At 37.2% G+C, this 26,748-nt stretch overlaps 1 protein-coding gene across 1 annotated transcript in view; it reads left to right on the plus strand.

Annotated features, from left to right (window-relative positions):
- The window catches only part of C8A (complement C8 alpha chain), a 597,456-nt gene that overhangs the window by 77,666 nt on the left and 493,042 nt on the right, over positions 1 to 26,748 (plus strand). Inside the window, exons 2-3 of the mRNA XM_044085514.1 lie at positions 5,763 to 5,901; positions 17,861 to 18,002. Of these exons, the coding sequence (XP_043941449.1) occupies positions 5,763 to 5,901; positions 17,861 to 18,002 (281 nt within the window). The remainder of the gene's footprint in view (positions 1 to 5,762; positions 5,902 to 17,860; positions 18,003 to 26,748) is intronic.

A 26,748-nucleotide genomic window follows, 5' to 3' on the forward strand; every position in this document is an offset into this window, starting at 1 on the left:
GGTCTAAAACTCTATAGATGTAATGGGATATTTTTTCTTTGTCTTCAGGAATACATATTGCTTCTTACTTATACCTGTTTTGCAGTTTATGCTTGCACACATAAGGATTGTTATCTAAAGAAACCATATTGCCTCAGTTTAGTAAATGTGTTAGTTCCTTGCACTTGAAAGGTATTGTGCATTTTCACTAATTTAGTCATTACACAGTGACAAAACACAGATTCTATAGGTTTTACATTTTTTTATCACATTCCATTGGCATTTCTTTGTCAGCATGCTTTTCAGATATTCGCTCATTACAACCAGTAACACTGTTCTCCTGACTGATACAAATTCAGGATATATGGCCTTTCTTCCCACAGTTGTTGCACATCTGCTCTCAATAAGATGCATGTACTTTAAAGGCAATGCTGGCTTTGAAAGTACTAGTTTAGGTTTAGACACCACATTTCAGCTTGAAATAGAATATTTCTTTGAACATGTTCAAAGTACAGTAATGAGTTTTTTTACAATTTGAGATCACTTTGATATACTTACTATTTTGTATTAACAGGTAATACTCTTTTAAATCTGTCTACAGTAAGCAAATCTATAATGTATGCTTTACTGCTAGCATCTAGTAACAACACTTTAACAGTATGTATATGATCATGCTAACAGTGAAATTTAACAGCTTGCATTTCTGCATTAACACCTATTCTAAATAAAAGATCTTTTTTCCAGTTTATCATAGTCCAAGTAATTTGTACCCTCTGTTCCCATGTATACCATCTTTAAAACATCTCCATTCAGTTATAAGAGACTCATCTTGCATATTCATTTTTTCCCTCTGGTTCTTTTGTGTAGTATAGTTTTCACAGGTAACCAAGTATTACTCTGGTTTATCATCAGTGGACAAGTCCTTTAAGAAAGATGTAGTATTGCAACTCAGTAATGCACTGGCATAAGTTTCCCTTGTATCTATAAGCTTAATAAAGGGTGGTCTGTATCCATCCTGCTCTAAATTGGGGCTTCGGTAAATTCTTTCAAGGTATTCTTTGATTCTGCAAACATTTTGGGACACAGACAAAGTTTTGTATTTGATAACTGTAACTTCACTTTAGAAGAACTAACTCAGAGGGCTCAGTTTGTGGTTACAAAGTTCAATCCCTAATACCTTGGAATGGGTCACAGGTACCAAGATTTAATTTTTCAGGACAAGGGAAAACAGAGGTAGGAAACTTCAAGTTTATTTTCAAATATTTTAGTTTTATTTGTATTGTAATACAGACAACATGCAATGGAAACAATTGAATACTTAATTTTGTTGTAGGTTTTTATTTAACTTATGTCTCTCCTCTGTATTTTATTACCAAATATAGCAAAGTGCTGTATTGAATTGTGATCTGTTTGCTAGTTGGCATACCATAACACTGCTTTTCCGTACTGGAGGCAGATGTCATTGAAAAATACATTTTATTCACATTGTACATTGTCATATTCATAAAACATTTGAAACAATAGCATGTATTCTCACCAACAGAAAAAATATGCCCTTGAACAGTTTTCTCCACCATTTAAAGAAAAAGTCCAAATGCACAGCAAACTCCCTGTTCAGCTAAGTTAAAGTTGTTGCAATTGGAGGCATCCTCTTTCCTAAGTGTTTTCCTTCAGGAATGAAGACCTTCTTCCAAATGAAGCACAATGGTAAACTTCAGTCACACCCTGGTCTTCAGGTATACTGGATAATAAGCCCCCCCCCCCCCCTTAAATCTCTAGCACATCTACCATAGGTCAGAAAAAAACTTTCTTTCATAGACGAATGTGTCACTTACTTAGTCTCATAATGATCCATTAACTCAATGTAAGGAATTTCTCCTGTAACAAATACTGTTTTTAAAGTACAATATTAAGATGCAAGACACACCAACCAATTGGCAACAAAAGAGCTGGACTTCAAAAATTAGTACTTTCTTTCGCTTTAATAAACAACGACCTTCATCAGAAAATTCTGATGAAGTTCATTGTTTATTAAAGCGAATGAAAGTGCTAATTTTTGAAGTCTGGCTCTTTTGTTGCCAATTGGTTGGTTTGTCTTACATTGTGTTACTTTGTTTTCTGGAGCTTTGTTGGATAAAGTACAATATTATTTCCATATTATTTACTTCACACAATGACATTAACAGAGCTTTATAGCCAAACAATGTAGACATGCAGCATTCTTTACAATATTTGCATAAAATGCAGTATCCAATACCCCAAAATATATAGAAAAAACAAACAGAGGAAGATACACAGACCCACCCCACCACCACGTGCATACACTGCACACATACACATATTTATGCTAGCACTTTCTGGATAGACATTATGATAAAAGTATATCTGTGGTGCACTGCATAGGTATTTTTGATTATCTACATGCTGGTGTATCATCAACATATTATCTGCACCTCTAAACATATTATCAAACCTATGAATATTCCTGTAAACTAATTAGATTTATACTGCTCCCTAAAAAGTAATGTAAAGGTTTACATGGTGCAGATACTAAGAAGAGATGCTGAACACCATATCTCACCCAACATATCACCCAAGTAGAAGTCTGCTCTTAGTTTGCTTCTATACATCCAGAAAAAATGGACTGTTTCTCCCATTCTTTATACTGTAAAAAATAATTTTTTCATGCGGCATATGTAAGAAACACCAATATCCCCCTTAAAACTCTAGCATACCTAATGCAACCACATAAACCCAAACAGTTTAGTTTAATACAAAAAGGCTAAAAAAGAGACTATGTTTCCTTTTTGCTATTGTAAAAATGGTTTATTTATGGTTTACTATATCAATCCCTTAGAAATTAAATTAGTTCTTATTATAATGTAAAAATTAAAAAGAATAAAAAGCCCAAGAAACATATAATTGCAACTAATGAACAAAACTGGCACTTCAAGCAAAAAATGGACCTAATTCTAACTATCAGACTGAAAACAACATTAACTAAAAATGCACAACAATAAATAGTCAATCAAAAAGCAGAACAGCTATTAAAGTGAGTAAAAGTTTACTAGAAATATAGCTAAACCATAATGTTAGTGTATCCTAACACTCGCTGAACTGCTGTAATTCATCAAATAAATGGACTGTCACTTAAAATAAAATAAAATAAAACAAACAAATAAATAAATAAATAATACTCCATCATCTCTAGTGGGAAACCATTCACTGGACTGTCAATAAAACTGTATGCAAACTACATAAAGCCCTGTTCAACAGAAATGTAGACAAACACTGTAGTCCATTGAGGTCAGTAGGAAATGCTACTCTAAAAAAAAGTGGATACATGGAATAGTCTGGAGGTGGGGTCTGCTTTGGTGGTTGAAATATGTTGCACTATTTCCCTATTGGCATAGGAAATCATGAAACTCATTTATTAAGCCTACACAAGTTATTTCATGTGTCAGACTCCAGACCCCTAACTATTCCATATATAGTATGCATGTGTAGTTTATGTGTATGTGTATAAAATTCAGAGTAGGTATTTTACTTAAACAAATTTTACATTCTTACTATTTGATTCAATCATATGAATTGCTTTCAAAAAAAGATTTGCAACCCATGCCTTTTTATCTTATCTGTCTAAATAAAGCATTATTTTTTCTCTAATTCCTCATATCAGACAGGTCATTTGTTATGCATGCTTTTTGATAGACTGTACTTTTTCCTGTGTAGACAGCATTTTGCATACAGAAACTTGAAGGAGGAAGACAGTCACAGCAGAAGATGTCAGATGTAATAGATGCCTGATTACTAATAAAGCCAGATTGCTTACCCTTTATTTAAAACAAAATCAGCTGCTCATGCTTGTAACTGCTCACTACCTTAATGGATTTACTTTTGAGCTTGTATTGCTGGGGCCAGTGTCTGCCTATATTGGATCTTAACTGTAGGCATTTCTGCATGCCATACTGCCTACTGGTTAAAAAGAAATCTTATTTTAAGTGTTGTATACAGCATTAGTATGTGCCACCTTTTCTATCATGAAGGATTTGTTCCTCTACTAATCGCTTGTGCTATCAGACATAAGTCAAAAGTCAAAGTTTTTTTTTTGTTAGACCATTTTTCCCTCTTTTTATCTACTGCTGAATTTAGGTCCACTGCTTGCTTGTACTCTTATCTTTTATTCTGTGTTCTGTACTTGATAATGAAGATATTCCAACATGACCATTTAATTGGTGGATACCTCTCTGGAAATGAAACTTGTAGGCCTACCATAAATTTATATCACCCTCCCACAGAGGAGAGGAGAAGAGCAGGTCAATCTGGCTCATCATACTGCAGTATGCTGACGTATCATATTATGCACTGTTTCCCTTGTATGGTCAAAATCACTTCAAGGGTTACACATGAAATGCTTTATATGAAGGCTGGTCCCTGCTTTTGCATGTGATGCAACCTTAAATTTTGGCTTCCTTTACCAACACCTTCTGTATGGGCTGCCATCTCCAGTGAGAACTCGCAATGTAAAGTGTTCCCCCATTACCTACTTAACAGAGGAGAGTAGATGGACATTCATTGCCTCAAATCTTGTGTCTGTCCTGAGTGGTTTCTCGAACTCCCAGGCTGCAGTTCAAACCTGGGTAGTTTGGACAGTAGTCAGGGCACTGTCCCTATGTGTCACAGTACTGGCTGCATATTGAAAAATAATTATCAGGTTAGTTTTCCATTAAACTGATTATGTAGCTATATTACACAAGACATATCTAAAGAAAGACTGCATAAATTAAATATATCATTCATTCAAGCAGGTTAATTCTAAAGTACACTTTAAATTTGCATTTTGCAAATAATATTACATATTATTTTATAAAGAAATAGAAACTCATAACCATATTGTATAAGTGCAAAGTTGTGGAGCTATCCATATTAAAAAAAATAAAAGACACACACACACACACACACACACACACACACACACACACACACACACACACACACACACACACACAAAACCTCTTTAAGGAAAGCCAGTTTTCAGGGATTGGTTGAACTGATTACCAAGACAATAAGCTCTGATATTTTGGTAATTTAGTGAATGCATATAACAACATAGTCTTCCCAGGTTTATCTTTGCTCTGTCAAGTTTGCTTCCTAAAATATGCATCTCATTCACACCCAAGTTTCTCTTTTGGTTTTGAAGTGTCATTCTTCACTGTGTCATTATAAATTGGAACATAATGCTATGCATTCAGTTAAGCAATGCTAATATAGTTTCATCTAAAAAATAGAATAGTTTTCATCATAAGACTTATTTATTAATGAAAAGTGACTGAAGTATATTTTTTGTTGTCACAGTAAGTTTTAAAGTATCTTCTCCTGAAGATAACTTGCAGAATTAACTCAGGAAAAATAGGATGGATATAGCTAAATTAGCAAACAGATTAACAAATAAAACATCAGTTTCATATATGTAAACACAGAAGCTGTAAATTAGACAACATTAACAATGATATACTACAAAAACTTAATGAATTGAGTATTTGGGTCTGAAAACCTGACCTGGTATATTCACAATGCAATTAGAACAGCATTTCCAATGTACAGAAATAAAGCTTAATAATTGATGAACTAATTGCTTCTTACTTGTTTTATGTATATATACTGTTTAGTTGGAAGGGGCTTTAGAATTTAGATGTCTTATTTATATTATCATGAAATACTAGGAAAGTATATCTTGAATCAATCTACTAATGACTGTTCTTTCTGTTTTTCTCATAATGAAGGAAAGAAAATAAAACAGATGATCTATTTATAAAATCACCTACTAGAAAAGGCCGTAGTCCTTATAGCATTGATCCAGTGAGCTGTCAGCTTAGCCAGTGGTCAGAATGGACTGACTGTTTCCCTTGTGAGAAAAAAAAGGTAAGTTAATCATGCTTATGAAGTATTCTGTAATAAAAATCAAGACAGTGAGGTGTCTGGTTTAATTTAATTTTCATTTTCACTACTTACATGCTTGCATCTTGTCACAGAAGCAATTTGTTTCTTTTAAGAGGAGTCTAACTTCAGAATTTGTTTGAAAAATTATTATCCTTTTACGTTCATATGTTCATAGGTTTATACTAGACTAATGCCCGTTAGGGTCTAAACAAACCTTGCTATGCAACCCAACCCAGTTTTATCCCTCAGTTCCTTGGATGCCTATATGCTGGGGTATGTTACTAAGGAAGTAGCTAAGAGTTATGTGGGGGGGGGGGGTTAGCTAAAGATGAATTTAATTACTGTCTACGTCTGTCCATCAGAGGCACGGGGGCAAAAATGGGTTTCAATTTGTGATTTCCCTTAAAATAATAAATCAAAACAGAAGTTGGGCTTGTATAAGAAGCAATACAGAGGGTTAAATGCCAATCAGACTGAGGCTGCTGAGAGAGAATCACTCATCCTACTGCAATGAGCAGAACACAAACAGCAGTGCAGTAGTTGTAGGAGGAAGTAACTCACCATCACAATGAGATAGAGACAGGATCCCTGAAATTACCACTAAAGGAGTGCTGTGGTTCCTGTAGAAAACTATGGTCCCCATTCTAAACCACTACCCTCCACAAATGCAACATAAGGTGGTTCAGAAACAATTAATGCAAATGATTAGAGAGACTATAGAGTTAACCATTTAAAATATCAGGGCCCATATTGCTGAGTCTCAAAACGTGGAGATTAATGATCAAAATGTATACAAAGTATGAAATTGTGATTTCCTGGAATATTCCTTTTCTCAATCATATGATAATCTCAGAATTAGCATGAGTTAGTTGGGGAATGTGGGACTTGACCCCACATCAGAGGTGCAGAGGGGCTAGACAGCCTGCAAAAAAACATTCAGTCTTTTCTTAAGTGTTTTAGGATGCACCAGTGCAAATCCAAACATTTCTTTAGACAGCCACCTAGAGAGGCAGTATTGAGGTTTCTAAGTCATTATGGTGTAGCAAGATACTGGGGTGCAGTATGAGGAATGCAAAGATCAGACAGTACCCACAAAGCGATTGTTTCTTTTCTTTTCCAAAATGTTTTTATTGAGTTTTCAATAACAAGACACTATAAAATAATAACACAATCAACTAATATGAACAAAGAAGAAAAATAAACACACACACAAAAACCACAAACAATATACAAAGTCCATAACAGATACAATCTTCTAATCATTATTAAAATGTATCTAAAACATCTTTAAGTTTTAGCCATGACAATTGTTTATTTGTAATATTTCATGTTCTTGCATAAGCAGTATTTAATTCCATATTACATACAATTTTTGCTAAAGAAAGAAATTCTGAGAATGGGAGGATATTCTGACATTTCCAGTTTATTGTAACAATTTTCCTTGCAATTGCAAGAAGTGACCAGAGAAGATGTACTTGTATTTTTGGTATGGAATCTGGCATTGGTGCATTAAATAATAATAATTAATCCATTGTTTCACAATTGTTCGACCACAATGCTTTAGTGAAATTTTTGAATTCAGTCCAAAATGGAGTTATCATTTTATGTTCTAAGAATATGTGTGACCAATCTGCATCTAAAATGTCATCACATCTCCAACATTTAACAATATCTTTATTATATATTAAAACAATTTTGTGTGGAGTTAGGAAACTTCTATGTATGAATTTCCGTGTAAAGATTGTCCAAAAAGGGGATAATGCTGCATTATTTACGGATTTAAATATTAGAGATTTTTTGGCCTCTGACAAACTATCTTTATTTACTTTCGTTGAGTGATTCCAAAAAGATTCATTAGAGATAAACAAATTTAGCTCTCAAAATTTTATATATCAACAACAAAGATGTTTTGTTTTTATTATCTAATCCATTTATTCCAAAAATTAAATTTAATGTCTTAGGGATTGTGACTGAATTTGTATTTATTCTTAATTTTAACTCATTAGTAAAAATTCTCTAAATGTTTGTATATTTGACCAATTATTTTGTTTTATATTATATCTAGCTATAAGAAATCTCAACTCATATATATTATTGTTGTTCAAAACCTGGTGTCAAAATTTTAGACCATTATCTTCCATTTCGTTTATATTGTTTAAATTTAATGATTCTAGATATCTATTAGTAAGAGCTATAAGGAACATTAGAAATAGTAAATTCTTTATAAGAGAATTACTCTGCATTCTTTTCTTAAAGCTGTTTAAAATGTGATTAATAAAGGTAATGAAATTTAATATGTTTTTGATGTGAAGAATTGTATCTTTTAAAAACAGGTATAATTTTTCTGTATATGAGAAGATACTATTCATAGGTTCATAGGTAGGTACTAGGCTATCCACCCTGGGGCCTATACAAGCCCAGCCAACAAAGGTACCTTGGCTTTTGCCACCCAAGAAAATTATTTTCCTGTGCCACTGTCAAGCAGAGCCACAGAGGTGATCCCCGGAGCGAATTTCCTATTTCCCATCCAATCATCAAGATTTTTCTTGAAGAATGCTAATGAGGAGCTTTGTTTGATATAGATAGGTAGTTTATTCCAGAGTATGTGAAGTCTCTGGGACAGGAATCTATCTCTCCAGCATGTTCTGTTTATTATGGTGACAAGGTTTAGGTCCCTAGAGCGTGTAGCTCGGAGGGATTGGGATTTCTTTAAGTGGAGCATGTCCAACAGCTCTGGGTTTGACATAGCTTTGTATGTTAGACAGAGATCACCTCTGACTAGGCGATATGCGACGGAGTAAAGCTGGAGTTTTTTGAGACGGTCTGCGTAGGGCATCTGTTTGAGGCTGGTAATCCTCTTTGTGAGGTATTTCTGCCACCTTTCCAGTTGTTGTAGATGTCTTCTGAGGTACATACCAAAAGGGGCGTTGTACTCTATAATGGGCCTAATGAGTGATGAGTAGAGGGAAACAATGACCTCTTTTTTTCTGGATGAGAAACCTTTTGTGATGAGGTGTGCCACATAGAAGGATTTCCTGATTACTGTGGCGATGTGGTTATCAAAGGAGAGACTACTGTCCACCTGTGTCCCAAGGTCTCTTATCACACTTTCGGTGTTAAGTATACTACCACCTATGTTGTAGTTCATGGGTACAGAGTTTTTATCAAAGGGGATGACAATGCACTTTTTGGCATTGAGCTTGAGGCCATGGCTTTGCAACCAGGCATCTGTCTCAGTGAGACCCTTTTGTAGGATGTCCACATCGTTAGGAGTTTTGATTATGGCTCCTAGTTTGCAGTCATCTGCGAACTTCATTAGCCAAAGACCTTCTGTGTTAGCCTGTACTTCAGAGAAGTAGATACCAAACAGGAGAGGACCCAGGACTGAACCCTGTGGTACTCCACTTGTCACTGGTCTGAAGTCGGATTTGGTGTCTGCTACTTTCACAGTGTGGGTTCTGTCAGTGAGCCAGTTGGCAACCCATCTTGTGACATAGGGATTTATACCTAGTTTAGTGAGTTTATCTATAATTCCAGAGTGGGGGATGGTGTTGAAAGCCTTTGCAAGATCTAGATAGGCTGTGTGAACCACCTTACCCTTGTCTATGGCTTTGGTGACTGCTTCAAAGAAGTCTATCAGGTTTAGGAGACATGATCTGCCTTTTACAAACCTGAACTGGGTGGGGTCCAAAGTTTGGAGATTACCAATGTCTTTGTTTATAAGTTCCATGGTGATACATTCCATGGCCATGCAGACCAGGCTCGTCAGCTGATGGGGCAGTAGTTCCCGGGGTCTATAGTGGCTCCCCCCTTGTGGAGTGGGATAACCGTCGCTGTGTGCCATTCAGCAGGCACAAAGCCTGAGGTGAGGCTATGACTGAACATGGTACTTAGGTGGGGTGCCATTTCGTTCTGTTGTTCGTGTAGAACGCTGCCTGGGATGTTGTCTGGTCCCATGGATGCTGTTATTGCTATTGTTATTCTATTATTTATTTATGTAATATTATTTGATAATAAAATTGACTTATGGATGTTTTTTTTTCCAATTTGAAGTGTAGTTAGAATTTAACCACTGGCTCATTATACTAAAAATAACTGATTCAGTATATAGCTCAAAGTTTGGAAAAGCTATTCCACTATCCTCCCACCTACTGCAATGCCAATGAAAGCTTATTCTCCGTTTTTGAGGATGCCATAAAAACTTAAGTAATAGTGAATTTATTTGCTTAATCAATTTTGTTTGGGGAGGAGAAGTGATTAAAGCCTGTATGAGGAATATGATTCTTGGTAAAATAATAATTTTTATCAACATTATTCTATCATTCATAGTGAAAAACAGTTTATTCCAGTCCTCTAATTGTTTTTTATTATGTTAATTAAATTTTTATAATTTATTTTCATTGATTCATTTCAGGTTTATTTCAAGTACTGTTGTATTGACTTAAACCACAAGATTGTTATGTTTGCTAGAAAGAACCTCTATTCAAGTTTACTTGTGCATAATAAATTGCACTGATTTTACTGAAGGCTGGCTGCATTAAGTTTCTATTCTGGTGGATTTCAGCAGACAATAGTTGGCACCAGTTAACATAACAAAGTCCTGAGTCCTTTTGCTACCAACATGAGTGTAATTCATCTAAAAGAGAAAAAGGTAATCTTGTGGTATTCTGTGACTTTTGTTTGAGTGCACTTGTGTATGAACCATGTACAAATTGACCACAGTGGAGAAGTTACTAAGGGCAATAGTGGCTGCAGCTAAAGGGATCGTAAATCGGTACACCTAGGACAGCAGCATAAATATCACAGAATATTTGTGGACCTTGATTATGACCTTGAAATAGGGAAAAGGTGCTCTACTTTTCAAACCAGAATACGGATTCAGAGCCAGAATGGATGTAGATGCGACCTACATTATCCTAAGATTTCCCTCACTGATAGAGAGTGACATGTCTTGATTTTGAGGGGGAAGTGTCCAGGCTTACACAGGTGGCTTCAGATGGGAACAACATATAGGGTCCATCTAAATGTTGTCTTTGGAAGTAAATGGATGTGATATGAAAAAATCTTCTTTACAGAGAATCAGAGTACAAAATCACAGCTGTTTCCATATCTGGGAAGAGGTGGAGTGTCTTCCCCTTGGGAGAAGCTTTTATTAGGTTCATAGGTGTAAGGTAAGGTAAGGACCACTACAGCCTTTTTATGCCTAACCGTGCAACCCAAATGTATCTCGTGTTATCTGCCTTAGAGGTTATCTTTGGAGGTGTATGTTAGTTAGGGCATGGTCTAATTGATGCCTCTGTCCATCAGTGATACAGCTGTTAAACCAGAGGTGAATCTTTGATTTTCCATCCACTGGTGCTCTTGAATATACTTATGGAAAGGCTCTGCTTCACTTGAATGGGAAGCCTATTCCAGATAATGGGGATTCTCAGAGATAAAGCAAGCAAATTTTAAATCCTTAGATCTGGTAGTTCTGGTGTTCATTTTGTGCGTAAGCAAAGGGATCCAAGGATGCCTTTTATGCTAGTTATAAGTCACCTCTCATCAGTCTGTAGGAAATAGAGTATAGAGAGAGTGCTTTGAGGTGATCTGCACAGGACACTGTGGTAATGCCATGTATTCTTTTTGTGAGGAACCTCTGTGGACATTTGAGTTGTTCCATGTGCCTCGTTGGTACATACTGAAAGAAGCTTTATACTCGATGATGTGTCTAATGAGGGTTGAGTACAGTGGCACAATGACTTCCCTTGACATAGATGCCATGTCATTACTTATAACTTGAGTGACATAGAAGGATTTTCTTAATAGCTTAGACACATGTTGGTTGAAATCCAGGTTACTGTCTATATGAGTCACCAAATCACTGCCTACTGTGTTTACTTTTAGGGGTGTTTTATAAATGAGGCAGTTTCCATTGTTACTTGACTTCCCAAACGGTACTATTATGCATTTCTTGGCATTAAGTTTTAAGCCATTGCTTTGGCACCAGTCATTTGTTTTGCTAGACCTTTCTGTAAGATGTTGATTTTTTGAGGAGTTTCTATGACAGCTCTTAGCTTACAATCATCTTCAAACTTGGTAAGCCAGAGGCCATTGTTACTGGCCTTGACTTCCAAAAAGTCTACCAGATTCAGTAGGCATGACCTGCCTTTGATGAAACCAAACTGGGTTGAGTCCAGTGTCTGAAGGTTTCCTCTGTCATTGTTAATCATTTCCAGCATAGTTATTTCTATGGCTTTCCAAATGAGACTAGTCAGACTAATGGGATTGTAGTTCCCAGGATCCATTGATGCTCTGCCCTTGTGCAGAGGGATGAGCATTGTATTCTTATTTATTTATTTACTGACAATTTGATTAACAGGGAAATTATTACAAAACATTTTAAGAACCATAATTTTACAATCTTCAAACATAAAACAAATACATCATCATCATCTTCTTTCGGTTGTTCCCGTTAGGGGTCGCCACAGCGGATCATCTGTTCCATTTTTTCCTGTCCTCTGCATCTTGCTCTGTCACACCAACCACCTGCATGTCCTCTCTCACCACATCCATAAACCGTATCTTAGGCCTGGTAGCTTCATCCTTAGCAACTTTTTCCCAATATACTCAGCATCCCTCCTCAGCACTTGTCAAAACCAACGTAATCTTGCCTCTCTGGCTTTGTCTCCAAACCTTCCTACCTGGGCTGACCCCCTAATATACTTATTCCTAATCCTGTCCACCCTCAAAATAAAACAAATACATATGCAGTTTAAATAATTATAACAAATTAGAGATAATATAAAAACATTGGTTAAGAATTGATGCAAGTTATATGACAATCGTAATATTTAGAGAAATTTTAGATAGTTTGTAGAGAAATTAAAGGTAAGTTAGTCCAATACAAAGTGGAATTGCAATATGAACTGAGGAAAAACAGGCATGTGGTATATTTAGAGAGAAAGCCAGGGAAGAGAATTTGATAGAAGTAAAGCAGTAAGTGAAGAAGGGAGAGTAAGGAGGTATAAGGAAAGAAAAGGTACTTGTTCACATTTAGGGATATAGTTTATCCTGGTTTTGAACAAGAACAGAGCCATATTTTATCTAGGAAGGCTTTCAGAGTGGTTTTGAAAGATGGGAGGTAGGGTATTGACCTGATGGATACAAGTAAGGAGTTCCAGGCCTTAGAAACCTTGTACGAGTACAGAGAAGCCCAACTGATTTGATAGGGAACATAGTTGTGTAGAATGGCATTTAGTGCTGAACAGGCAGATGGATGCTGGATAATTGTATAGGTGGTAAGAAACTGTGTATATGTTAGTTGATGAGGTAGTTCTAACCAATTTAGGCTTTTTAGTGCTATACAGTGGTAGGTTCAGAAAGGAGTATTCACTGCAAATTTAGCAACTTTGTTATAGGATTGTTCAAGTTTTAACTCTTGTGAAGCCTGGAAGTTAGTAAGGATGGGAGTGCCATAAAAAAGTGTGGGGAGGAGATAAGTGGTGGCAAGTGTAGTTTTAGTTGCATCAGTGAGAAAGGTTTTGGCTTGGTAAAGCATCCCTAGTTTTTGATGAGTTTTTCTTATGCAATTTTGTATACCCAAGTCAAATGTAAGATTATAATCCACTATCAAACCTAATAATTTGCTATGAGAAGTGACCTCAATGGCTTTATTATCAAGAGAGATGACTTTACATTTTGCTTTTTCATGAGGCAGGGATTTTGGGAAAAAAGAGTAATCTGATCTTTTTTTAGCTGAACATGAGTTGTGAGTTATGAAGTTTCAGTGACTGTTAAAGCTTACTGAGCAACATTTGAAAGGTGTACCAATTTGTCGGATGTACAAATGAGAGTGGAATCATCTGCATATTGTAATAGAGTGGCCTGTTTGGGGCTTTATAGAGGGTGTTGGTAAAAATGTTAGAGAGGAGGGGACCAAGGATAGAGCCTTGTGGTACATCTGTGGTGACTGGGAGGTAAGGAGAGAGGGTGGAGTGCTATTTTACTGACTGATACCTATTGGACAGGTACCCTTTGAACCACAGAAGGGTGGGCTGATAGAGACCTAGTGAGGTCATTTGAAGTAGAAATTTGCTGTGACAAACTGTATCGAATGCTTTAGACAAGTCTGTCATCTCTAGCTTTATTGACAGTATCTATAAAGGTTAGAAGGGCAGTGCTACTACTATTGGAAGGACAGAAGCCATGCTGTGTAGGGGATAGGAGTTCTTCCTGCAGGAGATAGCCTAGCAATTATTTTTTAATACATTTTTCAAGTATTTTGGCGAGAGGAGATGATTGCTGTAAGTATAAAGTTATTAATGTCTGTTAAATTTCCTCCTTTGTGCAGGGGGATAATGTGTGACTTTTACAAGACAGGGGGAATGTGGGATTCCTGCACTGACCTATTTATAAGGATTGGAAAGGATAGGCAATGCTATTGGCTGCTACTTTTAGGTACTCACTTGGAGGGTCATCAGCTAAAGAAGAGCATGGTTTAAGTTTGTTTGATTTGTTTTATATAGGATGTGGGCACAGGTTTGAAGGTGAAAGTGGATGTGGTGATATGGGGCTGTTAGGCAGGTTTGGATCAGATGTTGAGGAATCCTTGGAGATGCTATACTATCTATAAAACAAGAGCTGAACTATATTGCAGTTTTGGGTAGTGAGTTATTAGGAGATTCTTCCATTAGTGGAGGCTATGGTTGAATAGTGACATCAAATGCCCAGACAGTCATATTTCAGGCTATTTAGGAGGATTCTGGGATACTATCAAGGCCCATTGAAGCTGTATTCTTGGCCTTAGAGAGCACATCTAAGACTTGCTCCATATTAATAGTCAGGTGGGGTATGTTAGATGGTAATTTCTGGGGGGGGGGGGTGGACTGGAGGTGAGAAGGGGAAAAAGTTAGAGCTGACTCAGTCAATCAGAAGATTTGTTATATCTCCCAATTCTGTGAACTTGGCTTCAATTACCAACAGTTCAGCACACTGTTGTGTGTTGCCTTTGAGGTTTTGGACATAGCTAAAGAAGGTCTTACGGCAGTCCTTGGCATGGGATGCTACACTTACTTCAAAATGTGCTTTGTTGCACTTAATTGGTTGTCTATTCAATTTGATGAATTAATTATAGCTATGGCTTTTTTCTTTTGTTATTGTACAACCTGTTTCATTCTCTTATATGTGTGTACTTACATATATTTTACATTCTTACTGATAACATGTTATCGAATTTTATGTATATGTTAAAACTGTTGTTAAATGTGGAGCTTTTTCACCAGGCTTTGGCTGAAAAGGGTCTTTATCTCAGTTGGAATTTCTAAGTTAGATAATTTTTGCTTACAGATGGGTGGCGTGTTTTTGAGTTAATTCTGTGCTAACTTCTGAAAGGCACAGCAGCATTGACAAGGTTGTGCAGAGCTCTGTCAATAATTCCACATTGGCTGCTGTGTCATCTGTGCTTGGAGGGGCTTAAAATTTCAACAGTTTATCACTTAATAAAAGTTAGTCTGTCTTGGAGTAGTTTCTAACTGTTACAGGTTTGCTGGGGTTTCAGAACTGATTCGTATTTTGAAGAAGACTGCTTTTTGGGCCTGCTTTATCAGAGAGGAAACAACAGTTGCAGCATTTTCTAATATTTGTGATTAATAGGTTTGGTATGTTTGTAGGTGTATGCGTTAACTGGAATGGTGAGTTTGTATTTACAAAGACTAGGAATCTCTGGACCTGCAGATTTAGAATTGTGTAAGATTCCCAGTTTATACAGGGGTAGTCCCCTATGAGTTTGGCATTTGGTTGAATGGTGAATGTCTCCAATAGGTCAAAGTATGAGCTATCTGTTTCATGGGACATAGATGGTGGCCTATAGCTTGCTACACTTGCAGCTATATTTAGGTGTTAGGTTATGCTACATAATTTTTTATCCTATGTGGAATAGATTTGTGTAAAATAATTTATTATTTCTTTGTGGTGTTTTTAGTTACAGCTGAAGCTACAGGCACCAGAAACTCTGCAATAATATGCTGATGCACACCTCCGCTATTTGATAAAAGGGTTGTTTCACTGTACTTCAGCCTTTTGTTAGTTTGATGTGGGTCAAAGCTAGAGAGTCATTATTGCATGGTGGTTATATCAGATGCTGGATGGAGCAAAGCTGTTTTTGTATGGGGTATCTGCAAAAAATATATGAACAGGATAACTTCCCTTTCTGTATTTTCATGGAATATTAAAACTGTCACAGGTGGGATTAAATATTCCAAGGAAATTCCTTATGTAGGGAAGTTTAAAACACTATAAAACTCTTATGCCTCTGCTAATTTTGCAAATGCCATCTTTTTTATTTGTTTGTTTATTTATTTTTATTATTTCATTCATAACAAATGGATGTAAGGATACGCCTGGCCTTACCCAAATGGATGCTAGTGATCGACCTAACCAACATTGGTAAAACCCATGAGAAATTATTGTGAGAAAATTGCACTGAACAGATAAGCAGCCAACGACTGGATGGAAACTGATCACCAGAGTGAATGGCTGCACAGCTGATGCCGGAGATCACTAAATTAGCCCCTCCACCAGTACACCAGTCAGTCTCTTTGACAACAGCATTTACATTGGTGAATGTTGTCGAATACCACGATGCACTTGCTACCTCTACTGGTATACCTCATTTAGACAACAATCAAGTTTCAGTGTTTTTGTCAACTTTTCTCAATTAGCTATGGTTATTAAACATTTTACTAACTCCAGATCACTACTCATATCACCATGTGATATCTCCAGTGAAGTATTTTAAATCTGTGACTTCTGCGTTTGACTTAATAAGCAACAACAATTTGTCAAAACAAATGCTCTGAAATGGCTAACATCTCAATACCTCAGATTCTATTTCCATTTTATACGTGCACTGTTTCCGAGTCTCTAATTATATAACATTCAAGATGAATGTGTTTCCTTTTGCATCCATACCTTGCATATTTCTGTATAATTTTCATTATTATTATTATTTTGTTTTACTTTTTTGGAACCTTTTTTTCTAAGGACTGCATGTAAATATGCTTTGTTGAGTACTGTTAAACAGGTTAATATCAAATAAAGTTTAGGGTGCACAGCAAAATATAAATACACTTAAATTTAGGGTATACATGGAGTAAAGTAACCTGCAAGGATGCAAATGGAGTATTGCCACCACTTAGAAACCAAGTGCAGATCACCCATTATACTATTATTGATTGATTGTGTTTACTACTCATTAAATAAAATTTCATTGTAACAGTACCTAATAGGAGTCCCTTTCACAGTCTTATGTCCTTCTTCCTCATTCCATTTTCTACTCCATTTCTTTAAAAATGTTAAAAACAGACATATATTCATGGGGAGGATATTCTGAGTGCATTAAACGGAAACTGAATGCTAGAAATTAACTCTAGCATGCTTGACAAGACAGGCCAAAAACCATAACCACTAATTAATTGTGCTACCTTTACGCTGTTTTCATACTTATTACTCATATATCTTCTGTACATTGCCTCCAGATAGAAACAGTGCTATCAGTAAATGGGAATGCTTGAGTTAAACATGTTTTCCCTATTGAAATGTATTATTACAATATTTTGTGATGCTCCTCACCCTTGACACTTATCACTTAACTGTACTGGGTTGTACACAGTGTGTCTAAAATCAATTTAATCACCTGATTCCTATTCAGTGACCATAAGGAACTGCCTGAAAATAGTTTGGTAACCAAGTGTGGCAATCTGTACCTTGGCTTTGTAGCCACTGTGCTATTCTACAGGAATTCAAGCTAAAGGGTGAACAAGAAGATTCTAGTTATTTCCAGCAGAAAACATGATGGGCCATTTGTCAGACACTTTCTGCATGTGTTTCTGTATGTTAAATGTTTTATTGCTATGTGTGAAATTGTCACACAGGATTATAAACTTTTCTTTCTGCAATTCAGACAAGATTTCGACGTCTACTGCGACCAGCTAAGTATGAAGGCAGAATCTGTGCAGGCTATTTGTGGGATGAAGCAGCTTGCACAACGGCAAAACCATGTGAGCCAAAACAGTGCGGGAAAGGTTTTCAGTGCAAAGAAACAGGTATGCAGTGCGGATTGTTTCTTCAAAATATGAACACAGCATAAATCTGCTTATATATATATATATATATATATATATATATATATATATATATATATATATATATATGTATTTTTTTTTCCCCCATAGGTTCATAGGTCAGTTAGCAAGACATAAAGGAATATGTCTCTTTTATACAGCATGAGGAGTCACTACTGTTAGGTTCAGCCGTGGCTAATTATCTTAGGCAAGCACACAATATACACTTCAAGGAACTATTAAAATGGCAGACAAAGTCTTATATCTAGGAATTCAAGTTGGTGTTGTATTGTAGATGTATGTAGTGCAGTTGTGCAATGGGCAGTCAGGTAGGGGTGTCCTCTATATGCAGAGTGGCATGTCCCAACTTTCAGAGTGCTTCATGTACTTACTGTGTATAAATACTCTTGTGTGAAAAGCTATAAATAGGCATTTCAGAGATATTCATGCTACAAGAACATATCTAACTACATGATAGACAAAAGGTTATAAAGCTGCATCATTTGGCAGGGCATCATCATGATATTTGCAGCTTGGTGGAAATTATACAATACAGTATATGATGGGAAGTTATTTTTTTTCAACGTATATGTCTGGATTTGACAAGTAGGATATTTATTTTTCATTTCAACAATTATGTTCACTTGTCAGAGGGCTGAGAGAATGCTATTACTATTAATTTGGTCTAACAGTGGTGAAGTATACCTGGCAAGGAAAGGCTCTGAAAATATCCAGTACAGCTGCATTTCATTGTCTGTTACATAAAGAAAGAAAGCTATCCTTTTCAGTACAGATATGCATGCCTAAGCTGTTCCCAAGATATTATACAGGAGACATATTTGCCTACAACAAAGGTCAACAAAATGACTTGTGCCTATGGGACGAATGTTAAAACTAGAAATGAACCTTAAGCTTTACCAGCAGTCGAAACAAAGGACAAAGTTATAACGGGTAGCTCTCACATGGTACATGGAAGCAGGCCCATTTTTCTAAGGCAACCAAAAGTTGCTGTGTGTTTGTTGCATGTATATAATATTCATGATGTATTCTGTCTTGATGGGTACTGCAGGTCTACAGTGACAAAAGTGAAGATGAGTTTGCATATAATGCCCTTTACTGCATGAACACCCAGCAAGATACCTCTTGTGGATTATACCCTAATGCATTCTTCCAATGTTTCAGAGTATGTGAGTACATACCTACCACAGGCCAATGACAAAGGGGTACAAAGTGGCATCACCCCTCACATTTACATGCTGAGGTACAGACAGTAATAGGTAAATCACCAGAGGTGCAGAAATTGTACCAAGGCACACGCTTTTGCAACACAGCACACACTGGAGATGGAAAGCATGTTGCCTCACTGCTGTGAGTTCCATGTAGATATGAGGTACAGATATTAGGATATCATGAGTGCAGTGAGGACCAGGATGAGATGGAAGAATAGCCTTCCTTTGAAAACCAACAATCGATCCAGCAATGATCGACACCTAAACATCAAATAAATTAAACATCAATCTACAAAGGTTCAAAAAAAAAAAAGAGGCAGGGAAACGAGCCCGTGTAGACCCACCACACCCCCTGCTAATTATATATACCAATTCTCAGATCACCCTACAATGAAGAAAAGGAGATATTCTCTCATCCCCACTGTACGGTAATTTCTAATGGGAAAGCCAGTTGATTTTGGTCAGTTGATAATCAACAAGCTGTACTGGCCCTGTCAACTGTCAACTAGTTAATTTGTTGACAAAGGACTTCACTCCACATGAGACACACTCCTGAAGTTATCACTTTCCCGTATAAGATTGCTAGAACTCTCACGAGTGCCAACACAGCCAGAGGTGCCTGTGTCTGAGCAGGGTTCCTATCAGATTGTCGAAACTTCAGCAGTTCGAACACCATATGTTTGAACTGTGAAGTTCGAAAACTGATTATCACGGAGCTGCGGAACACCAAATTATTTCCCAGGGAAAGAATTTGGTAGGCCGTTTTTGTGGCTTTGCAATTTTCAGCACTGTGGTGGAAAGTTACAGGTCGGGTTCAGGTAAGTGTGTGATTGTGTGGACGTTAGGGTTAGGGCACGGGTTAGGTGAGTTAAGGTTAGGGCGCGGGTGAGATGGGTGTGCATTAGTGACAGACTTTAGAGTAAGGGCGGGATAGGTGAGTTAGGGTTAGGGAGTGGGTCAGGTGAGTGTGTGATAGTGACAGACCTTAGGGTTAGGGTTTGGGTTAAGGTAAGTGGATAGATAGTAGTGTATGTACAGTTTAATGTAGGGTTAGATGTAGGATTTTAAGTGTTTGTGTGTGGATTGCTGTTTTTTGGTGTGCTTGTGTTGTGTGTGTGTTTCTTGGAACAGCGATTTTTTCCGCTGGGGAAAAAAATCACTGTTCTAAGCCTTAGATGGTTTTGCACTTCGAGGTTAGAAGTTCGAACATATGGTGTTCGAACTTCTGCCATTTCGGCGAAGTGATATAGACCCGTCTGAGCATAGTATACCCATGACTGATGTCTACCAGGGTCTTTGCAGGGTGCATGCATACCATCAGTGTCATGAGTTGTTGCAATCCCTTCATACAGTGTCATGCCATCCCTGTCACAGAAAGTTAAAAATTCTGGTATCCCTCACCAAGAAACTCCATCCAAGCCAGGTCTCTCATTGGTACCCATCTATGTCACATGAGGTCACAGATCTCAGAAGCCATTATCAGAAAACTGTTTTCAGGAGCATGTCACACAGTGACACTCCATCACTGTCACAGGAGGTCATAAGCCCTGGCTCATCTCACAACCAAACTGTGTCCATGTACTGGTCACACAGTAGCATCACCTAGCTGTCATAGAAGGTTACAAATCTTGGTAGCCTTCACTAGCAAACTGCATCCAGATTCAGATCACATACTGTGACCTTATCCTTGGCACAGAAGGTCACTAATTCTTGCATTCATCATCAAGAAACTACATCCAGGCCAAGTCACACATTGCCCCCACCCCATCTCTGTCACAAAAGGTCACAAGGCTTACAATGCCTGGATGTCCCATCTAGGGCACAGTGGGACCTACCCCCACCCTTGTAACATGCTTCACTCTTCCCTGTGCATGTCCTGTGTTCCATCCAGTAGTCTTGTGGTGTTGTTGCATTCTCTGTCTCACATGAAAATGATGATAACTGTGACCCTGAATATCCCCACCCCATCTTTTGCTGTACTGGGGCAATGTCTGAAACCCAGTGTGTTCACAACATGCACTGACCAGTACAGTCTGATAACTGTGCAACATGGCCACCTTATAAATGTTAAAGATCATAGTTAACAAAAAGGTGTCACTGCCTTCCGGCATCTTATACATGAATCTTTCTGTTCCAGATCACTGTTCCCCCTCATGCTGTTGCCACTGTGTTGTAATGCTGTTGCCACTGTGTTGTCTAGGATCGGTCCTAGTGGAGTTGTGTCACTGGGATCAGGAGCTTGTTTCTGCAGAATCATGTTGTCTTCCATGGCACAGGCAGTACAAAGTTTGCTGGATGTGTCTCAGGAGAATTGCAGTACCAGCCAGTTGTGTGAATGCAGCAGAAGCTTGGCTTCAGCACATAAAAGATATATTTGATTTAATTCTGGGTGTCAGAACAGGTGGTGTTGTATTGGATTTCAGCCTCAATTTCCAGATTGCAATCAGGAATCATAAGCCAGGGCTCCATGCATATCCAACATATCATTCAACACAGAGCAAATTTTTTTTTTCAATTAATGGTTACATGCACATTTTTGTGGCGGTAAACATTTATTTTGCACAATGATCCTGAGTTTACCAACGAGATGTCTCTATGTGAAGCCACCCTGCTGGAAGTGATGATACATGTGATATGTGCCAAAATGAGAATTAAAGCAGCAGCCAGAGTGCTGCACATATTCATACATATTAGAGATAATCCTTTCTGTATTGCAGACTACCTGACAATTCAGGGAATGCACTCTCATTTCCTGTTCATATTCATCTGTGGATATCAGGAAGTTGTGGCCTTTATTGCTACATGTGTTTAATTTGTGTTTCTCAGTAGCTCAGGAGGATATGCCATGTTTTAGAAACCAGGTACAGTGGTAGCTCTATCTGCTGTCCCAGGGAACTAGAAATGCTCTTTCACATTCAGAATCATAAGCATATTGTTGAGATTTTTGTTAAGTATTCAGGAGACAGACATTGAAATATATATATATATATATACACACACACATATATATATATATATATATATATATATATATATATATATCTATATATAAAACAATATATATATATATATATATATATATATATATATATATATATATGTATATATATATAAAACGTGTCCATTTTACTGCTGAAAGATTACATTAGCTAGGATAGGAACAACATTTATTTTTCTAGGTTCAGAATGCAAAAAATATATGCCATGCAGTAATAATGCACATAAGCTGTGCCAAAATGAGAATTATAGAAGCAGCCAGAGTGCTGCACATATACATACGTACATACATATGTGCATATTACAAATAATCCATTCTCGCACTGCGGACTAACTGGCAATTTAGGTAATATACAACCCTGCCCCCATTCATATTCATCAGTGAATATGGGCAAGGTGGGAGATTTATTGCCACATGTATTAAATGCATGTTTCACAGTAGCTCGGGGAGCTATGCCATGTTATAGAAGCCAGCGATACTGGCAGTTTTGTCTGCTGTCCCAGGGAAATAGATGCACTCCTCCAAATTCAGGATCATAAGTACATTGTTGAGAAATCTGTTAAGTATTCATGAGACAGTCATTGAGAGTATATCTGACATGTCCCCATTTCACTGCTGGAAAGTTACATTAGTTAGGATAGGAGCACTATTTTCTCTTCTTGATTCCAAATGCAAGCAATATATGTCTATTAGACCCCTTTTATGCCATGACCTAAATCGAAGCAGCCAGTTGTCTACTAGTCTGTCAGATCAATGTTGCCAAGGTATGCCTTAATATGTAAACAGACTAGGGCTGCCGCCACTCATGGACTTTTGCTGTATGCAGCTGTGAAATATGCTGTTATGTTCATGACTTTGCAGAGTCAATGATCACATAGTGATGCATGCAATCTGCTGTACTTACACCTTTGAATTTCAACACTGTTTTGCTTGTGTATAGTTGGATGGCATTGTTGCCTCATCTCATTTCACAACTTCATATAAACTATTGGGTGACCAGGTATGCCCACTTGCCACAACTGGCTTGTCTCAGAGGTGAGCAATGTCTGTTTAAATGACTTGTCCAGAGTCACAGAGTTGGCAAACTTGCTCTTGTGGCGACTTTCTTGGCATTTATGTCCTGAACACATACTAATACTGCTGTCCATTCAGGTCCTAACACCTCACCTGAGCTTCCTTTTCTTTGAAATGTCTCTTTTATCATTCCCTGTAAAGCCCTCTGAAAGTCAGCTGATTTATTATCACCAGTTTTGTATCCTGGTTGTGGCATCTACGGTAATGTCCATCATTAAATGTGCATGATCAGATAAGTTTACTTACAGCACTATACTTGTCCTACATAGTCAGATATATTCCATCCGCGTGAGAATATTTATGGCACACTGAGAACAGTATGAAAATTCTTGCTTCCCTGGGATTTCTGGCTTTCATATATCCTCTAGTCTATGCAGTTTAGTAAATAATTCAGCATATTTCCAAGTACTGGAGAACTACTGGTTCCTACTGCTCTTTGCACATCTTGGCTTTATATTATTAAATAAAAATCTCCTGCCTTTACCAAAATCCTTCTTGAAAAGTTATCATCTTACATATCATCTTAAACATTTCTTTTACTCATCCAGTGCGTACTCTGAAGGCCTATAAAAACTCACTAACCTACTGAACTGGGAATCTAGAATCTCTTTCACTGACGCATATCTCCCCTTGTCATCTGTCAGGTTGTCTCTCTTTCACTTGAAATTCTAAATACTTAATTAATTAATTAATTAATTAATTAATTAATATTAATTAACTAATTAATTAACTAATTAATTAATTAATAATTTGGATGGCGCAGTGGTGCAGCGGTAGCGTTGTCGCCTCACATCAAGAAGTTCTCTGGTTTGATTCTTAGATGGAGTATCTTCTGTGCAGAGTCTGCATGTCCTCCCCAGGCCTCCACTGAAAATTGGCTTTGTTCCAAGTCGGACTTTCATGGTAAACAAATGTAAAATAAATTAAAAGGGACACTTTTGTCTTTCCTTGTGTAGAAATGAGTAAAACAATACAATAGTATACCCACAGTTTGCCCAATTTTCATTTCCAACTTTATGCATATGCATCTCTTGAATACTTACAAGGTATGGAGAGCTCTTTCTTAGACAGCCCATCATTTTCTTCCGCATTACCAAATTACACAATCAACTTATGATCAATGAATATACACTTATAATGCATGTTTGTGAATATCTGTCTAACTCCTGTTTGTGCTGCATGGGCTTTCTATAAAGGAAAATAGTCATGTTAAATGACAATATAACCTTTCTATCAAGTATCTTAACGCACTTGTTGCTTTCTGCTGCATCTTATGGCAAAAACCACTTGTAAACCTCCTCTAAACTCCTAAACAAATTAAACATTTTATTTGTGAGAAAATTGCATTTTCTTATAACATTTAAAAGTAACATTGTGATCAACTTGAATTGAACTATTTGCAGCTAACAGAAAGTCCACCTCCAAGGCATATTGATCCCACATACACGCAAACACACAAGGTTCAGAGTGGTTTTCCCCTTTATGGGAGGGACTCCGTGGAAAAATATGTTTTGGCTGAGCTGCATTTGAAAAATGTTTTTCCCTCCTTTCCTCCCACACAGCTCACACTGAAAAGATGCCAGTTCTATCTCTACTAGTATTATTTCTCCATTGCAATTACACCCATCCTCAGATTATAGTTTTATGAAAAAGCAAAATACATTATAACCTTTTGCGATACCATATCATTAATGTACAAGACTTGCTTACACTTCATATTACATGCTACCTATTCCTTTCCAGAAGTATAGCTGGCCCACCCTATGCCATACCATGATCCAGCACAGCACCCCACCACACAATTTTTTCCATCGAAGAGAAAAAAACCCAGACATTCCTTCAACTGGCTCACCAACCAAGGAACTAGATTCATGACACGCCTCCCCTCCTGCCCCAGCCATTCAGATCCCATTTCTATGTCCTGCCACTGATCCTCCTCCAGCATAATTTATTAAAAAAAAAAAAAAAACATTTCTTTTAAACTGCTGCGCAAATGTAGTAAACAGTTGGTGCAGTTTATACCCTGCCTGAGTGAAGATTTTAGCACTCAGGTTTTAGTTAAAAAAAAGTTTTTTTTTTCTTTTAAACTGTAACAAACTGCTTGCAACAATGTAGCAGTATAGCTGGTGTTGCATTAAAGAGAGTTTGGGATTGGATGATTGAGTCCTCTCAGCACTTTGTGCCCAGGACAGTTGCCTGTCTCGGCCCTCCCTAGCTAAACTACTTTTGCAGCTTTCTCTAGACATAACAGTTTTATTTTACTTCTTCTTGGTTAGCATGGCATAGTTTTTATCTCTTATCAGACTCGGTATAAATATTGAGACTGGATAAGATGATGTTCTTAAAATTTTCTGTGCCAATATCTGTTGCTCTCATGACTTATATCTCCCTGCCCTTCAGATGATTCCATTGGCCCCTCCTGTTTTGTTATCTCACTGTGTGTTTCCTCTGGTTCTATGAATTCAATACTTTAAAGAAAAATGGGTATAATACTTTGAATTTTAAATGTTTGGGTTTATGTACTTTCACTACAGGTATGAACTTATTCTGCTTCCTATCTGTTTTCACACTGAAAAAAATGTTCCACATATACCCTCACATCTCCACAGTATAGCTTCTTGCTAGCCTGCCAAAGTTTTAACAGAATCATCTCCTTCAACTCCATCTGTCTATTGATCATACTGTTCACTGCCTGCCCTGGATGGAATAGGCAGAGAGTATATTCAAATACCAACTCTTGTGCTGCAAGGCCTGTCCATTTCACTGGACAAAATATAATAGGTCCATTTCTTCTGTATTTTCCAATATATGTGCTGCTAGTCACAGATTATTTTCCTTGAACCCTATCTTCAGCATGCACTATTTATAATTTCAGTCATTCCCTTCTTGCATTATTCTCTGTAATATGGCTATGGGCTTGCCTTTGGTCCTTTTGTAACTCTATTAATATGCTACAAGAGAGTATATAAAATGTCACAACCCTTTTCTCATATTGCATCACATAGCCATCCTTCTTCAATTCTATGTTGGTTAGTTTCTGTAATATCAACTGGAGGTGGGCCTCTTGAGACAATTGACCATTTCCATCACGTGCAAATTTGTCCCGACTTCCAAACTCGTTGATAAGGTGGTGGTGTTGCTACTGCCTCTAGAATGCCTTGAACCCTGCTCCATCCCTCTTTGTGTGAACATCTGTCTGTTTTTCACTGACAGCATTCATTTTCCTTCAGCTGTTTCCCTCTTCCCCAAGTTTCCCAAATATAAATAATAAATTTGCTTTTGAAAGCCTTGCATCAGTTTTGCTCCATTAGCCTAATTACTATTTTTTCATCTGGGTGTGGATTGGAGCCACTGGATTGATCTTGCCTCCATTACTGGAAGTCTCTTTTCTAAGAATTTTTATTTTCAGTGAAGTACAGTAGCTAGT

The sequence above is a fragment of the Protopterus annectens genome, chromosome 10.part0 (genome assembly GCF_019279795.1).
Source record: "Protopterus annectens isolate FY-2018-M chromosome 10.part0, PAN1.0, whole genome shotgun sequence".
NCBI lineage: Eukaryota > Metazoa > Chordata > Ceratodontiformes > Protopteridae > Protopterus > Protopterus annectens.